General features: G+C 37.1%; 1 protein-coding gene across 6 annotated transcripts in view; it reads left to right on the forward strand.

Moving 5' to 3' along the window:
• Window positions 1-12360, forward strand: part of ANKRD28 (ankyrin repeat domain 28) — a 120460-nt gene extending 108100 nt beyond the window's left edge. For 3 of the 6 annotated variants that reach the window (XM_027723768.2, XM_027723767.2, XM_039390614.1), the window contains 7 exons: window positions 1257-1344; window positions 1441-1524; window positions 2041-2186; window positions 2372-2454; window positions 2592-2674; window positions 4929-5020; window positions 10357-12360. In XM_027723768.2, coding sequence (XP_027579569.1) covers window positions 1257-1344; window positions 1441-1524; window positions 2041-2186; window positions 2372-2454; window positions 2592-2674; window positions 4929-5020; window positions 10357-10643 — 863 coding nt within the window. In that variant the 3' untranslated portion in view covers window positions 10644-12360. Of the gene's footprint in view, window positions 1-1256; window positions 1345-1421; window positions 1525-2040; window positions 2187-2371; window positions 2455-2591; window positions 2675-4928 lie in introns of those variants that run through there. The other 3 variants (XR_005567008.1, XM_027723769.2, XM_039390615.1) reach the window with 3 other exon arrangements.
• The last annotated feature ends 6667 nt before the right edge of the window (window positions 12361-19027 follow it).

The following is a 19027-nucleotide window of genomic DNA, read 5'->3' on the forward strand; positions in this document are numbered from 1 at the left end:
TGTATTAGTCAATGGGAGAATATGACGGATGTGGTATCTTGAAGAGGAATATATTAACATCTAATACATAATAAGAGATGTTTATTTTTGTCCTATATTTTTCTTATATATGGTCTTCTTAGTTTTATGCCTCAAGGAGGTTTTTCAAGAAATTCAGCATAGTATCCTTGAATAGAATGGGCCACATATCCCAAAAACATAACCTTCACAGGGAGTCTTGGGAGGAATGTTTTCAGATTAAATCTGTTTTTAAACTTGCTTCATATCAACCATGATAGGCATAAGAAGCTAAAGTATATAAAAGTGATTGCATAAGAATTTATTTTTTTCTTCACTGATACTTTTCATGGATTTGAGAGTGAGGGAGGCCTTAAAAGGTAGGAAATTCATTCAGCTCCTTTGCTAAAGATTTTGTTCTGTATGTTCATCTCTGACGTAGTAGAGGTTGTCATTTATTTCACCTCTGAGTGACATGATAGAGAAAAATGAAGAAGTAAGTGTTTATTCCAATTATTATTAAGTTAATAACTACTGAGCTGATGCAGCTGGGTGATAATTTGAACTAAAATAACGTCTCTATCACATTCATAAAATTAAACTCTTGCAGCTTGGTCCATTTTCACAGCAGTGACAATCTCTGAATAAAACAGAACTGAGAGAAATGCTTGATTTGTAGGATGAAAATTTGACAGGACTTATGAAAATTCAAATCTTTAGACATCAGTGAATGTTGAGCTAAGGTATTCTATGTATAGGCATTGAAGATCAAATAAATAGTTACCATTGTTAGCTACCTGTCCAGCAGCAGGGTATAGAATTTTTAAAATATTAGTATGATGGGTTGAACGTGTTCTTTTTAAGATTTTGTTACGACTATCGACTTCATTTTTCTTTGGGTTTAGCAAGTCAGTGGAACAAAAATAAAGCTCAAATGCTGGAGATGTTTTCATGTAGACAAAGTGATGAATGTACAGAAGAGTTTGAAATTCAAAGGTGTAAAGAATTAAACTAAGTGTTCTGGATATTTTTCAGACATCATGAGACACGTTCTAAATTTAATAAAATTTACAGTTTGATTTTCAGGATTCTAAAAATACCTTAGTTCCTTAACTTAGTCCTGTTGAATATAACCAGTCTTTCTTAGAAACTTTGAAATAAAATACTGCTTAATCTAATTTAGATATATATTTTTTGTTGTAATCCATCATTATACCTTTTCCCTTTTTTGTAATACCTAACTCTTACATTTGCTTTAGGTCATGACAGTTGTGTAGAGCTGCTTCTGGAACAGGAAATTTTTCAGAAAATGGAAGGAAATTCTTTCAGTCCCTTGCATTGTGCTGTGTAAGGAAGTGTAAAATTATTCTTCATATATTTCATTGCTGTATATAACAAAAGATTTATCATTCTGTAAATAACAGCCTGTTTAATTCATTATAGGATAAATGACAATGAAGGTGCTGCAGAAATGTTAATTGATACGCTAGGTGCTGGTATTGTAAATTCAACAGATTCGAAAGGAAGGTAAGAGTATAAATGCACAAAAGAATGTTTGTAATGTCATACTTTGGCTGTGCTTAATTCTTCAATCATTTGGGGTTTTTGTATTTGCTACTTATGTTAATTCCTCATTCCCCAGTTTTATTCTCTGAAGGTTTATTTTTTTTATTCTGTGCTAGAAATAAATTTTGGATTTTTAAAAATCCTGTTCTGATTTAATAAACTTGGATTAGCTTTTCATTATACAGGCAAGTTAGAGCATGTTTTAAATTGTATCACTTTGTGGATATAATTTTATACATCTTTTAATTTTTCTGAATGAAATTGTATCTCTATTATAAACTACATGGGGGGGAATTATTTGAAACTAGAAGGTGACTTTCTAAAGGCAGCAATCACAACTCCAGCAATACTGATTGCAGAGGATCAGTGGGAGGGACTGCCCAGACCTTTGTATTTGTAGGATCTGTCAGGATGTTCCTTTGAATAAAGTAGAAAGCATGGCTGAACATGGCCATACTCTCTTTTGCTCTCTTGTAGAACTCCTCTGCATGCAGCAGCTTTTACAGATCACGTTGAGTGTCTACAGCTTCTGCTTGGTCACAGTGCTCAAGTAAATGCTGTAGATTCTTCTGGGAAAACACCTTTAATGATGGCTGCAGAAAATGGACAGACGAATACAGTTGGTAAAAAGAAAACTTTTTATATCTCTGCTCTTAGCTTTGTTAATCTTACTGTGGGTGAAGTAGCCTTATAGTTAACATTCTTGTGAACATATCTGGTCAAAACTCTGTTTTCATTTTACACAAATGTGAGCCATTTAGATTTTAAGGAATATGCTTTTAGTTAATACAAATCTTTATTTCCCCAGAGGTGCTGGTTAGCAGTGCTAAGGCTGATCTGACTTTGCAAGACAGTTCTAAGAACACAGCACTCCATTTGGCTTGCAGCAAGGTGTGTGTGGTCTGACTTACCAGTGCTGCGCTTTGTGTTATCAAGCACTGTTTGAAAATACTGTGACTTTGAAAAAGCATTCAAAGCAATTTGTGAAGAGTATTTGCTGTATGACAGATGTTTGTTCTGTGTTTAAGGGTCATGAAACTAGTGCCTTGTTAATACTGGAGAAGATTACGGATAGAAACCTCATCAATGCCACCAATGCAGCCTTGCAAACGTACGTATCAGCGGTGAGGGTATTTTAAGGATGAGTTCTTGGTGTATATCTTGCTCATAAAGAGGCATCTTTTTCAGATTTTTTTTTCCCCAAACTGGTTGAATTTTAATTGTTTATCAGGTACCAAAAGTTAAATTGACTTGGAATTGAAATGGTGTTTGGCTCATACCTGAAGTTCCAATTTTAGATGGGTGAAAGGGATGATAAATAAAACATTGTTGTGATTCCTGTGTGGAATTACTGCAATCCACTGAGATTACCTGTGAACTAATATTTTTCTTTTTTAAAAATTATCCAAATTTTCAATTAAAATTCGCTTCAGTTAACGACTCATTCAAGGCAAACTAAGATTTGGTCTTCAGAGATAGCTACTTAAAACAAAAAAACACCAACTACCTGAACTGTGCTTTTATTCTTCAGCATGCTTTCTATTTCATGTTTTGAGGATGAAACACTGCTATTAAATATCATGGAGAATACGCTATTCCTAAATGTTCCTAAAGATCTCTCAAGTAGAATTAAGCCTATTTTGTTAGCCCAAATCATAAGGAAAGCTTAGAAATGTATAGTATGTCATACCAATCAGGATGGGCTATTAAAATGACTCTTCCGTGTTTTTTCCTTTTAGAGAATATGTTTGTGTTACAGACAATACTTGATATCTCATGTGTAGCCAAGTTAGGCACATGAATTGTTGCACTGCTTTAATAATGCTATCACAGATCATTTAGAAAAAAAAAAAAGAAAACACTGGAACTTGTAAGCAACTCGAATATTGTTCTGGCATTACATCCCTTCTGGAATCTTGTCTTATTTAAACTCCTGCAGTTCTTCCAGCTATTCCCTGAGATCTGCTTGAGATCTGCTTGAACTAAGGAGTTAAAATAGTAAGACTCCTTCCTTTGCTTTTGCTGCTCACCATGGTGCACCTCAGGCAGCTTGAAATAACCAGAAAGCAGGAAAGGGATTGATTGCCTCTTTCTGCTTGAAGCAAGGATGTCTTGAGAGAAGGAAAACAAAAATGAGATGGGAACAGAAGTGGGAAAGTACGGTACCACAGGCTCTTGTAATTCCACCCACGTGCCTTGGCTCTGATCGAGAGATGTCGTGGGGGAAAATAGGTACACATTTGCACCTCCATGAAATGTTTATATAAATTGCAAGGTTTTAACAGATGTTTAAAATATCACTGCTTTAACAAATGTTTAATAACTAAATTGACTTTCTGAACAGTTAAACAAAGTCCTTCTTTGTGGCAAGATATGAATTAAAATTGTTGGTCTCTATATTAAAATTATTTTAATTACAGTACATTTTTCAGTATGTCCATGGTGTGCGATAATTCTTGAATTTTTAATATTTTAATATAAGCACCATAGGTACAGCTGCTCCTATTTGTATCTTTTACATTTCTGGTCTCTAGGTAAGGCACTTGTTTCCAACTCAAAATATAGTTCACAGTTAACTTGAACAACTTTAAGAATCTTAGAATGAATGAAGAGTAATATAGAGCAGAGGGGAAGTAAGCTGTTTATCCTGTTTCCTGCTGAGTGGTGGTAGGGTTTTATTTAAGCCAGTGGGAACCAATTCTGAAAAACTTGGATTTGAAAAAGAGAATATTTGAGATAAAGCTACACTTTCCTTCATAGATCAAGGCAACACAAAATTGATTTATAGTTAATAGTTTGAAGTTTTGAAAAGTAATCTGCTTTTCTCGCTTCATGCATTATACTGTGAAATATTTTTTTAATCTCTAATCTCAGTGGAATATAGTGGTTTCTAAAAGACAGATTGATTAAATGCTTTTGTATCTCTTGTAAGCATTTACATGCAATAAAATATGACTACCATCCGGCTGTTAGGGTTCTAGTGATTGATGCAGTGATATGCAGTAACTCTCAGATGTGAAAATATCTGTTACAACAGTTGAGTGAAGGATTTATCAACAGTAGGGCGCGAGGCGTTTCTGACATTTTAACATAATAAAGTCCATAAGCAGGCAGGTCTTTGCTAGCAGCTGCTTCCTCACTGTGTGCTACCATAAAAAGAAGAAGGTTCACAATTGGTATTGTAGTTTCTTTGCAATAAGAAAAGAGATCGGCTGCTTTTCCCATCTTAATTATTATATCTACGATATTTATATAATGTGTGAATAACACAGGAGTATAAGTACTGCATCTAACTAGATGCAAGCTACCTATCTTACTTAATAACTTGTTCTAAGGTTTATATATGAGTTTGCTTGTCTTCACAGACCTCTGCATGTTGCTGCTCGAAATGGACTAACGGTTGTAGTTCAAGAGCTTTTAGGGAAGGGAGCAAGTGTACTTGCTGTAGATGAAAATGGTAAGAAAAATTTAACTTTGTTTCCCTGTAAGGAACTGTGGTTCTAAACTCAACTCCCTGAAAAGCAATAACTCTGTGGAAACTTCATATGAGCCTTGCAGTAGGTCCTCCAAAGAAGAAAATGCATTAGTCATGGATCATTTTAGCAAAGCAGCAGAAGTATAAGGATAGTGAAAACTTTTCAGAACTGTGCGGGTCATGGCCTAAAAGTGTTTGGTTTGCATTTGTAGTTTTATGATGCACTATAAATGTAGTTTTATGATGCACCTAGAAATGCACTGGCTGTGGCATACCAAAAATGGTCAAAAAAAATAGTGTTAGATGTAAAATATAACTCTCAGCTGTTAAGAAGCTGGATTGAATTGCTATTCATTTTGTCACACTAGGTATATCAGGGTTAGCTTTTAAAAGCAAATATCAAGTATGATTAGCAGCTTTCAGTTACTGGTCTCAAGCTTCTGGCTTTTTGGAGTTTTTTTGCACATAGAAGTAAGAAAAATTAACTGTTTTATCATGAGAATAGATCATACACCTTGTAAGAACAAAAGAAAAATAGATCTACTGACTTAATTTGCGTGTTTTCATGTAAGACATCTGTGGTCCTCAGAAAGTGTGCTCCATCTCTTATGCCATACCCCAATGTGTCTTAAATGAAAGCTGTAGCTGGGACTGGGGAGTGGATTGCTTTTTGTTGGATTTTTTGTTTGTTTCCTTTGGGTTTTTTCCAGAAGGCACATGCCTAATTAATAGTTATAATTATATTTCCACTTTGAAAAGTTTTTCCTCTCTTTATGTTCATAGTGACTTTCTCTGTGTGTTTCTCAGATTACACTGCGTAAATTCACATGAGTGACTTAAAGATCATTCCTTGCCTAAATTAGGGGACAGGGGTAACTGCTAAATGAAACTCCCTAAAATTAAAAGATTGGAAAATATATCGGTTTTATGTCTGTTTCTTATCACATGTATGCTGACTGGAGAACTTTGCATCTTTGTGGGCTTCTGATGTGCAACCAGCCAGTCCCTTGTAAGACAAAGATCCCTTGGATCTCTGACATAACAGAAGAAAAACATTTGTGTCAAAGTTCTCTGGCAGCCTGGGAATCTAAAAATCTTCTTTTTAATTCTGTTCATATTTTAAATTTTAAAGTAACTGAGTGTTATCTTTTTTTCACTGTGGTTCTTCTCTTTCTGTTAGCAATTGCTTTGTTTATAAAATTTTAAGCAACCTTGAGAATATTCATCAGGAATTCTTTTTCTGACTGAAGAAATACGCACTGGAGTATTTTGGATCACAACACTGACATTCTCTTACTTTAGCATAGTCCAGATAAGTTTGGAGATCTTATTCAGAAATGCCACACAAGTTTGGCATTTCCGATAGAATTAGATTAAATGGTAATTTAGTTTTAATTTTAGAAAGTTTCACTCTTTTGCATGGAAGAATGTCTTGATATATGGAACATGTAACCAGCAGGACCTTTGTTGTTATGGAGTGATGATCCACTTTTTGTCTTTGAAATTGTCCCTTTCTGTAAAAGCTGCATTGACTTTTTGCAAGCAGTCTCTATTTGTGTCTACAGCTGTATAAATTGAGTCCTCTGCTGCTGGATCTGAGCTATAATCATTGTTGAAAAATATGAGCTTTGAAAAAAACCCAATGTCTCTCCAATTACCTGCATTTCAGTTTATAAATAATTTATAAGATATTTAAAACTCTAGATTTGAAGTCACACTGCTTTTGTTAGTGTGGTGAGATCACTTTGGTTTAAGAATTAATGTCAGGAAAAAATTAATCCTCTTGGTTCTTAAAAGAGTAAATGCAACTGAAAAAGCAAATTAACTGTCCAGTATACTTTCCAAAAGCAGTCATGTTGAGGGTTCATTCTCAGTTCTGTATCAGTTCTTATTCCCATCTTTCAGTTTTTTCCCATGTTTCCACACCAATCATGATGAAATTTAGATCACTTGCATTTGCAAAATACTGTTGAATTTGACATTATTTATGTAAGTTTACCTGTATTAAAAGAAATTACTAGCTTTTTCTTTCATTTGACACCATATGAAGTTTTACTTTTGGTCACTCAACCAACTTCTCAATTTTTTTTTTGTTCTGTAGTCTATTTAACTTTCTAGGCTAGCTATATTTCCTGGTATAGTCTGTCTTCTATTTGTCAAATGCACGTGCACCACAGCAGTGAGAGGAGGCATTTTCTGGAGACTCCATAGTATGGAGGTTTCTCTTTCTAGATTCATCATTACAGTTATCATTGGCTTTTCAAGCTTTCTAAAAAAAAAGGGGAGGGGGTTTGCTTTGAGGTTTTCTGCGTGTTGGGGTTTTTGTTGTCTTTTTTTTCTAGTTCTTTTCCAAGCATTGTATTCTAGTTTATATTGGAGTTCCAGTTTTCTGGAAGGAATTTTTCTGCGAGTGCTTACAAGATGACTAGTTCCTCAGACTCTCATCTCTTCTCCAGTGTAACAGTTCCTTGAGTTTATCTTGGGAACTCTTGTTGCACTGCATTAATAACCCTCTAATTTTCCTGTAGGTGTCTTCATGGAGACTTTCAACCCCCAGGGTAGGGAGGGGGCAGCTCTGTGTTTGGGCAGGGGAAGCCCTAGTCTTAATTCAGTGTCCATCACACAGGCTCCTTTTTCTGTTCTGCAAGGAGGCTGCCTCAGCTCACTGTGCTTCTGTTGTCCCATCTACAAATGATGATAGTGATTTTGTTGTTTTGTGAAGGCTTATGCAGGTACAGCAAGTACGGAATATGGGGAACATTGTACCAGAATTGAGTAGGAGTATTTCAGTGGAGTCGATATGTTTACCAACATACTCTTAAAATTTAAAATATTTATAGCTATCGTTGCCCTGACATATGAATGATCATTTTACATTTAAGTGACATAAAAATATAATTCGTTCTTTTAAATTTAAATTAATATAGGCCAAAATAAAGTGGTAGAGGACACAGATGTCAGACTTTCGTGGTGCAAGCTATGTCTAAGGCAAGAATAAAACTGTGATATTTCATTCCTGCTTATGAAAGCCAGGAGCTTAAGACCTATAATTGAATATTATTATAAACACAGTTTTTAGTGAACAAAGAACTTTTAACAAAAGCAAGTATTCTGTTTGATCTTTACACTGGCCTTTTTTATGATGAACTGGGATGCTCTGTTCTAGAAGGAATGTAAGTATGAATATTCAAGATCTTAGCAGTCTTTAAAAGGGGGGGAGGGAGCCAAACAAAAAGAAACTAAAAAGGTAGCAGGTGACTGCTTGTTTTTCTTCTTTAAGCTATTATCAAATTACATTAGGGAAAGAAATGGTGTTTAATATGACCAACTGGAATAAACTTACTTTTTGTGTCATCTTACCTTCATACAACCTCCAGCAATTGTAGATATTAAATGGTGTGCATCTGGGTATCAGTTCTGAGCCTTCTGTTCTGCCTTACATGCCTGAAATGCAGTCATCATCCAAGTGTGGCAAGCTCTGGCCCTTGCTTCTGAATCCTCTCAAAATGTATCTCTTCTGCAGACTGTCACTGTTAACTCTGAGCTGTTTAAGTGCTGTGGTACCTTACTAACAATGAAAACATCTGCTGCGCTGCACTTCTGTACGGCCCTATCGCATGGTCAGCTGGTGCGTTTTGTGCTTGAATTATCTGTGTTTCCTTGGATTGTATGCTCCTTTGGGCAGGGACTGTTGTCTTGCTCCGTTCCAAGCATCAAGCACAAGGTCTGTCCCGAGCAAATAATAGTTCAACTGCAAGACTGTCCCCTGCTTGCTGTTTTCTGAATTTCTAGCTACAATTATTTTCCATAATATGCCTATTTCTTTAAAACTTACATGCAATTGTATAATACAATAACTGCTCCTGAGCTCTATCCTAAAATCTGACCTTGATCTACTTCTACAATAAAGATGATTCCTTAGTAGTTGAAACATTCACTGGTAAAACAGGCATTGCCTTGTTTTCCATGCCTTCCTAAGGTCTGGATAGAAGTCCATCATACTCTTTGCTTTTTAAAGCCATCTGTTAATTAAAATTACTTGTGTGCTTTTTACTTGGATGTTGTACACCTTTAAGTTGTGGACTGGGGGTAATGCACAGGACTGCAGACTCCCACACGTACCTGAACATGCGTCCTCCTATTGAGCTCATTGTGGGAATGTCTGTCGCACGCAGTGGAAGGTGCTGCAGGGTGATCTGGGCACACACTGCTGGGTGGAGCCAGGGAGAGGGAACCTGTCCCGCTCTGATCAGGAGAATAAGCTGTGATCTGTGGTTGTACATACATGACTGCCCTGCTGCTAGAGCTGCCGGTGTCACCACCAAGTGTGGTGCCTCGTGCTGTAGATACACTTGAGACCTGTGCCAGAACTTACCCTCAGGTGCCATGCTGAATGGTTAAGCTTGAAACAGAAGCAATGCACGGATCTCCACTGAGAATTTGAAGCGTTTTTCTTGACATTGACTGAATAGAGGCAAGTACAGGGAATGGGGGAAGCTGCAGAAGGAGCAGTATTGAGGATTATTAGAGCCATGGTTACCCAGAAGAGATGTCACAGCTATATATGACTTGACTGCAGGTCATTCCATGTCCCGAGACCTCTTGCATTTAGGGGTTGTCACAGTAGTTTGTCTGGACCAGTTGGGCAACCAAGAGGTGTCTCTGCATGTTCTAGTCTGCTAACCCAGCTGGCATTTCCTCAAACTTCTGTGGATTTCTTAACTGATATCTTGCAAAATAAAGTTAGGCTTTGGCTTTATAGTTTACATTACTGTATATTGTAATAAAGTATAGGTTAATTGACAGTGTATACTCTGCCTTTTCAATTAACTGTCCCTGCTGCTTTAGCCAGCTTGTTACTGAGATAAGGCAGCATTATTAAATTAACTGTCTGTGACTAGCAGCTGTGATGGAAGCTTCTGGATGAAGAAACATTTAACACGATGAGCTCTGGTTTCTGCAGTGGCTCTTTAGTGAATGCCTTCACCCACTGTTGGCTGCCATTACTTGTCTCTCCTCAGCCAGGTGACTCCCTCACTGTTTTCAGATCCAGGCTTTTCTCGCTGGCCTAAAGTATCTAACTGTGCTTAACAAAACAATTATATCTTTGTTGCAAAGCCCATTAACTTTGAGCTTGTTTTTGTAACCAGAAGTTTAAAAATCCTAATTGATAATGCATTAAATTTTTTTTACTTTTTAAACAGTGTGGAACTAAGCAATATAAAATACTTTTGCAGCTGAAAGATGATATGATCTTGGAGAAATTTTTGCGTTGTCTTTATTTTAACTGAAGGTTTTGCTTTTTCTCGAATTCCTAGGTTACACACCGGCTTTGGCCTGCGCACCCAATAAGGATGTGGCCGATTGCCTGGCTCTCATTCTGGCCACCATGATGCCTGTTTCATCAAGCAGCACATTACCTGCACTTACCTTCAATGCCATTAATCATTACACCAACACCTCAAAAACTGTCACCTTTGATTCCTTGCCAATCATGAGGAGTGACCACAGCTCTTACTGTACTTTCAACAACATTGGCAGGGAAGGTGGCTATCCATATACAGAAGACGACGAGCTCAATGACTCAGATTCTGAGACATACTAGAAGCTACATTTTGTAGGTCTGAGGAGTGAACCCTCACGCTGGAAGGTCAGACTTGTGCTGTTGGAAAGCTGGTGGTGTTTGAATATAGAAAGAGGACAGACCTTTGAGAAGATGTTTTTATTGTGGTTGCATAAAAAAAAAATCTGTGAGACTCTAGGAAGATTTTTAAGAGCATATTTTGCAGAAGAAGCATGAATTCTTGAATAAGTACTTGGAATCCATGGCAAAAAAAAAAAAAAAAGAATGTCAAAACTGTTTTATTTAACGGTATTAATACCATTCTGTTTCTGGTGCCGGGAGTAATTCCTGCAGACTGGGCACCCGACTTGATGTAAATGAACAACACTATTGTTCAACACAAAGGATGCTAGATTTAAATATTCTCAATAAAACTAAAACCATTTTGAAGGCAATAAATGAGTTTGGTACAGTAGGCATTGTTTGTGCTGCAAATTGCCAAAGGACCAAATAACTTAAAGATTTTTTTAATTAAATAAATTTTTGTGAAAACTGGAATAGGTTATTTGAGAAGTTGTTTCAACCAAACGTTAATTACTTCTGGAAAAGAAGCTTAGATTTGGGTTTAAATGTTGAATTTTATTTTTTTTAATTCTCTGAAAGCCTTCCGACACTATTAAATGTACCATGAAAGAAAGCAGATGTACTTTTAAGTTTTATTTTCTTTTTCGTTTAGGTGAAATGAAAATGATCTTGTCATACTTTTATAATACTGAAGTTAAACCAGCTAACAAGGTGAAGTCAGGGTGAAAAATGTACAGTGTAATAAACAAGGGAAGGGGGTGGGAGATGTGGGAGGGAAGCAGTAATTGTTGCACAGTTTTAGGGATTTTTTAACTTGGGTTTTGGATTGAGATTTTTCTTAATTTAAAAATACACGAGTAACTTGGAAATTATGAAAATGCGTAAAATGAATTGAAATGTCTTGATAACCCTGTTGTGGCTGAGAGTTCTTTTCAATAATTTATCCACTTCCTTACATCATAAATTTGTATGTAAGATTAAAATTGTATATCCCTATCACCTTTTTTTTTTTTTAATCCCGGAGTTACAAAGTGGGGGGGAGGTGAATTTAAAAGTATATTTCCCTATTAGAGAAAAAAGTACAGTGTCTGGTCTGTGGGAAGAGCTGTGTATCTTTGTTGTGCTCCATTTAGAAAATAAACAGCAGAAACAGGTCCCTGTAACGTAGTTCAGACTTGCCCAAATATTTTTTTTAATTTATAACAGACTACTCTGTTTTTTTTTTAATTGCCTGAAGAATGAAAAACTGACATAAGTAAGCTGAAGTTTTGTCTGTTAAATATGAATATTTACTTTATTTGGCTCTGCTTTAACTATAACTGTTACTTTTCAAGTGAATTTGTTTATGTACATGCAAGGAATCCTTGCATGTCCTGGCAAAGTACAAATAAATTACTACAAACCGATTCCAATTTCATTTTTATCCTTTTTTTTTTGTATTGTGAAACTGGAAACGTTTGTAAATTACAGCTGCTTTTCTGAACATAGTGTGGAAACACGGGACAATATTTTGATCTATTTGATAATTTTGTGGGGTTTTTGAAGAATTAATGAGCATGTACATAGAAATAGTGGCTGCTTGAATACTGTATTTACCTGCACTCTTTCAGTACTTCAAGAATCCTGTATATTTTATGGAGTATAATAAAATGCAAATTTGAGTTCTACTAATGAATAATTTATTTGTATGTACTAAGCATTAATGACAAAGTCTCTTGTCGAAATGGTAGAATTTATAAAATCTACTTCACAAAGACTTTGCCAGCATTTTAGTTCTGAAGCAAGGTGAGCTATTTAAAGCAGTTTTAAATGTTAAATTACTTCATTATTCCTTTAGGCTTCCTTTTAATTATTACTTTCTTAACCATTTGTGCCTGTGTTCATTGTTTATATATGCAATATGTTTATCTGTGAGCAGAATTAGATGACTTCAGGGAGGTCGTGATTTCTGTGCTTTCTTCCCTCTGAATCTCACGTGTGTGGCTGTGTGGGAGTGATGTACATGCCTCAGCTGGGCATGCAGGCAGCACTCTCCGAAGATCCATATTGGCCTGTCTTGAGATTCACTGTAACTATTTAAATTCAAAGGCTGAAGCAGCATGAACCCACTTTTTTCCTCATATGCTTGTGGGAAATCTGAATGAGAACACCAAGTAGTGTCTCTGTTATTTAAAGGTAACAGCTGCATATTTCTGTTCTTGAAACTGTCTGAATTCTGTTGATTCAAAGGCACTGTGAGAAGATGATATTATTAGGCCTGTATTATCTATGCTGACCTCTGACTCCAAGATGACCTGTTACCTCAGTGTATGGTGTCTGTAGTCATAGGGCACTTTATAGGAGGGGACCCTCCAGTCTTACTGGATAATCAGCAGTGCAGTAGAGGCTGAGCTGTCCATGTCCACTGTGTGTCTGGAGGAGAAAAAGCTCAGATGGCACTGTTTTTTTATTAAAGATTTGGATATGGAATACAGGGAAATGCAGGAAACAGTGCTGTTGAACATGTTTGTTTCCTTATGTCGATCAGAAATTGTGCCTTTCTTTCATTTCATTGCTACTCACCTTCTGAGGAAGAAAACCATTTCTATGCGGTAAATTGCATTATTTTTAAGTTAGGTTTTGTGAACTTTTAGAGCTAAATATTTGGGGTTTTGTTGCAAATTGTTAAGACCATTTAGGAATTCGGAATTACATGGTTTTGTATCTTATCTCTCTCATCATTACAATTTACTAAGTGAGCCTGTAGATTGCAATTTGCATGTATTTGTTAAAACAAACAACTTCATTACTACCTGGCTGTATGGGTAGGACAGTAATTGTGCCTTGTAAGTGATAAGTGAGACTATTATCATAAAATGGTCTAATTCCAAAAATGGAATGTGATTTGTTTAAAGATGTGGTCAGAGACCACTTTCTTAATGAGAGGTCAAGGAACAGCAGGTTCCTTGTTTCTGAAAAGTAAATAATGCTGTTGGTGGCTGGTGGGAGGTTTAAAAAAAAAAAAAGTGTTCATACCTCAGTTGGAGGCCTGTTCATTTCCAGAAAATTACATTGGAGCCTCCATTTTTCTAAAATCTTGCTCATTTTGTACAGACGAATATGGGACAGTTATTCTTATAGCCTTTATCCAAACAATCTCTTGGATTTTCACCAAGGGAGAACAGTGAGCCTTGGCTGGACCAGTAAAGCAATATATCAGAATAAAATAAACTTTTCCTGGAGGAAAAAAGAAAATCAAATGGACTCCAGGAATGAGGACAGCTGGCTCCGCTCAGCTCTCTGTATATTCTGACTTCTGGGATGTTTTAAGGGTTTTTCAGTTCTCAGGATAAATGTTCTGCAGAAGAAAATGCCAAGTCAGTTAGTATTAACCTCATAGGCTGAGCTGTTACTTTTAGAGTGCTGTCTTGCAGCATGAATGCTGGATGCTGATAAAAGGAATCAGTGTGTCTTGCCCCCCCCCACATGCCCGAGAGTAACCCTATTGTCTTGTCATTCCTTATAAAATCTTGACTTCTGTGTCTCCTGCTTTGTATTTCCTTGTTTTACTTTTTATCACCTTCACATGCTTAGATGTCTCCCAAATAATTGTATAAATAAATGTGGAACAATCAGAGCTAGAAATAAGCACTTTTTTAAATTTTGGTTGCAGTTGTTTCATGGTTTTTTCTGGTTGTATATTTTTTAAAAAATTCTCAATTGTCTATGTCCTGGTTTCAGGACATAGACTAAAGAATTAACAAATTACCAGACTAAAGAATTAACAAATGTTTGGTTGAAGAAAAATTAATATTTAAATCCAAAGTTTTGCTCCTTTTGACATCTACAAAAAGGGCACTGAAGATACCAAAGCTGTTACCAAAGCTGTAGGAAAGATGACTAAAAAGAAGCATGAGATAATGTTTATAGATTCTCCAACCAAATTAATTCTGGTTTTGAGAGGAATTAGCCTTGCTCTGCTGAGATATTATGTCCATTTAAAGACAGCTACCACAGTGATCCAGAATAACATGCTCTATTTACATTTTGGTTTAAAAAAAAATTAAGAGAGTGTTCATTAAATGCAATTGGTTGGAGATAACACAACTGTTTCGGTAGCTCAGATTCTCTTACGAAAAAAAAAAATGTTATGACCTTTCAGTTGATCATGCAATAGCTGGGTAAGAGGATCACCCTATAGAAAGATTGTAAGCAACAGTGAATACTGCACAAAGAACTGGTTAGCATTTACTTGTGAGAAGATTGTCATAATCATGGGACATTTTAAACACTTCTAGATGTCTCCAGGGAGCCCATACGACTCAATTCCATGTTTGGATCAGTGAAGTTCACATCTTAAAAACCTGAAACCTAAATAAAAATGGTAAGTGTTTATGGAAACAGCAGTTCTGGAGAACTGGAGGCCGTGCTCTTTGGCTCAGTGTACCACAGGGTGGGCAAGGTACCAGCTGCAGGAGCAGCAGGAGGACCTGGCAGGAGGACTCTCCTCATCTCCCACCACTTTGTTCTGGGCCTCTGCTGATGGTACATATCCACTTCCAAAAGGAAATGCCATGGCACTGTTGTTTAAAAAACATTGATTCCTGATGACAGTGATTCCTGATAATCCTGTCCTGGTTGGAATTAGACTAATAACTTTGGAGAGAAGGGCCTTTATTAATCTCTTAATAAGTAGGTTAAACTTTTAACACTACCTCCACAGATCTGGATTTAATCTCAGCAAAATTCCTTTTAATATCAGGAAAAAGTAAGTATTTAAATTCTTAAAGTCGGTCGAGGAAATTCATATAAATCCTTAAATCCAAGATAGGTGGTTACTGCCTCTTGTAGTAATCTCAGTGATTTGTGATGACTTCCTTATAATCCTTTAATACGCTGCAGAGGTTGACAGGACAGTTGGAGAAGAATTCTGATTAGGTTGAAAAACCTGTTTTGAATGTAAGTGTGTAGCTGTGACTCTAAACTGGACAAGATAAGAATTTATAAAACATGGGTCTTCAAACTTTACAGACTGAAACCTGAGGTGTTAGGAGCTCTCGGGAATGTGGTCTGATTCTTGGGGTGATCATGTGCAGGGCCAGGAGTTGGACTTCAATGATCTTTGTGGGTCCCTTCCAACTCAGGATATTCTATGATTCTGTGAAATGTGAAGAGATGCAGTGCAGGCCTCTTTGCTAGCTGATAGCATTGACTTTTTGCTTTTTCTGGAGTCCTTTTCTCACTATAATATTTGTATGTTTTGAAGAATGTTAAGTGCAAAGATATCACTGTGCATTAATCTGAAATAATGAAATAACTGGCTATTCTTAAGAAAAGTCCTACTGTTGTGTTTATGATGATCTGTAAGCCTTATTACAAAAATCCCTTCATTTTACTGCTTAACAGGAGATGCAAACACCTGGCTGGACATTGTGAGTGTCACCCAGGCCCCCAGTCTGTGTGTCTTCTCAGACCTACTGAGAGAAAAATGGTCTGAAATGGCAGGCTCAGAAAGAGCAATTCGTTAAGTTGTTCAGCTGCCTGGAGCCCACGAAGATCAAGAGTGTTTCAGTTTCCTTTTCCAGGGGGAAAATTAGTTGCAAGTGTGACTAAAATTTTCAGTTTCTACAACTCATCTCGCAACTGAACATTCCTGACAGGGGAAGAAGATGAACATCCCTCCTTGCAGTACTTGAAGATTTCTTGCAGCTATTTCCAACCTGTTATCCCAATTTTTTTAGCACTGTATTTGTCTTCAAATAAAGCAGTATCTAAATTATCCATGCTTCCCTGGTGTGATGTGTGTTATTTTATGTTAGGATAAACTAAGCTCCCTCCATTCCATGCTACGTTTTGGCAGTTTTCAAGCTGAGGTTGGGAAAGGAATCTTGCAGTTTTTCACCATGTAACTGTAAACATAGTTGAATAATAGAGAACCTAAAGAGCCTTTCAAACTGGCTTCATATTGATAGTGTCACTAAATATTTAAAGAGGAAAAAAACACCTTACATTCTCTTTTTTTTTTCATTAAAATTTCAACAGAAGCAGCTCGAACTATCACTGTTCAGATTTACAACAGAACAAAACCTGCTTTCAAGTCTTGTCAAATGACAGACGTGCAGGTTTTCTTCTCATTGTACCTGGGAGCTGACTTAGTTCTGAAAGCTTAAGGCTGGAGGTCTCAGGGGTTCTTTTTATGTCAAAAGAATAGATTAGATACCTTAATGATTCATGTCCTATTTTGTCATGTATTTCTTGTTCCTTGCCAAGGTTTGTTACTGAAGCTGCCTGCATAGTTTTCTTAAAAGTCTTAGAATCTATTAACATCTTACTGAGTTGAACCTTTCTAATGTTTTCTACCAAGGGTTGGTTTGATCTGCTGTGGGTACCATTATTGTCCCTGAGTTCTGACCTGTGTTGCCTACACCTACTCTCCCAGGGCAGGGAGGAAGGAGAGCACTGTGACTCTGAAGTATTTCCATTGCTGTTGACTTACTAAAAACGTGGAGTGATAGCACTCACTTCAGCTTGTGCATATTTGGGGTTTTCACTTGCCGAGATGTGCCTAAATGAGCTTATGCCGACTTGGGCATTGTGAACAGATTGTACCAGTGTGTCACTAGTTCCTCAGCCTGTTCACATCCCTCTTGATAACTTAACTCCGAGGTCCTGTTTGCCAACTGTTCCTTTGGTGTGCTTTCCAGTGTTTTCTCTCACTGTAAGCAGAGTATCCCCACATCCACCTGGAAAACTCACTGTGAATCCCGAAGCAGCAGATCTCTTATGAGGAATCTTCCATGTCTGACTTGCATGCTGTTACCCTGCCTGGACAGACAGTTTCTGTGGCTGTCTTTCCCTTCCTAGGAGCAGTGTCAAGGCCCCTTAAAGACACCATCCCCTGCTGTCTGTCTCAGAAAGGATGTCCCTTTAGTGTCAGTACAAATTTCCAAATCCTGATTTCACTTCAGTTGACAGACGAAGTGATTTAAAGCTGTACTTCCCATGTGTCAAAAGATCCTCGTGTTCTGGTTCAGTTTTGTTCCACTGTCTGGCAGAAATGGTTCAGAAAGCATTAATAAAACTTTTTATGTCCATTGAAAAGATATTAGAAGATGGGTTGCATTACAGTATGTTACGAATGTGAATGTCAGCCTTGCTGAAGACTTCTCACACCTCAGTAAGTGAGGATACAGGGTTGTTTGGGAACAGGGCAGTGCTGGGATTGCTGCTCCAGCACAGACTTCCAAAAGCCACCAATGTGTGGTAGTGAGCATCATAGGTTACTGCCTGCTCACCCCATTTCAGAATGGATACATCTGTTGTTACTGAAAGATCAGGATGGCTGGGGGAGTAGATAATCACTGTTGATCCATTGTGTCTGGTACTGTCTGTTCAACCTTTTCCTTTGCTAAAGGCTGCTTTTTTTGGGCAAAGGGAACAAGGTATTAGAACACACTCTAATACTTAATGCCTGCTCTTCTCAGGGAGGGGGCAGAGAAACATGCCCCACGCAAACAGTAAGGCCAGAAGGTCTTGTTTTCTAACAGTTTTAATATACTCCAAGTTAGAACGGCTCTGTGGGACACAGTGTGCAAATATTTCACAGATAAATACTTTTTATTTCCTTAAGCATAGGAAATATGTGTAATGCTATTTACTTGTTTAGCCTTACTGTGACAATGGTGTGCTTTGGAACTAAATCCCAAAGAGTATTTTAGTGCACAAAGCTGCATGTTTTTCAGCCTCCAAAGCAGAGGGTCCTGAAATCTCCAGTTGTTCATTGTTCCATTCTTTCAGACTTGGTTGTGTGGTCCTAGAACCTGAAGAATGAATAAGCACTGCAAATGCTTTTCTTTTCTACTCTGTACATCCTGGAATTCGTGCAGCCTTCAGCAAGAACACCACTACAGGTGCCAAACAAGGATTTTTAGTAATCCTGTGGTGGAATGGCCTACTTTTATATCAGCAAGTTTATGCCTGATGAGATATAGACACTCCCCTCTCCATGTATCTGTCCAACATATGCTGCAGGATAAACAAACCTATTGTACCCCTGTATCAAAGCTGTGTTCGACAAGGACCTGACTCACAGTGATACAGGTTGGAGAAGGAAGGTTTGATAGACCACCCCTATCATTAACATTTATATAATAATTCTTTGTAAATATTTAAGAAAACTTGAGGTAGAAATTCAGCAATTTTTCCGTTGTTTTGCTTTCTGAAACCAGAAAGTGAGTTCATTCAAAGCAGAAGCTGATGGAGCACCTCTCAGCACACATACTTGTACCTGCCATAGTGATTTGAGTTTGAACCTACTCAGACCACCAAAATGGAGACTCACAGGTCTCCTGTTAGTGCTCTGC

Source organism: Pipra filicauda, unplaced genomic scaffold, assembly GCF_003945595.2.
Source record: "Pipra filicauda isolate LSUMZ 115617 unplaced genomic scaffold, ASM394559v2 scaffold84_size4826128_pilon, whole genome shotgun sequence".
Lineage (NCBI taxonomy): Eukaryota > Metazoa > Chordata > Aves > Passeriformes > Pipridae > Pipra > Pipra filicauda.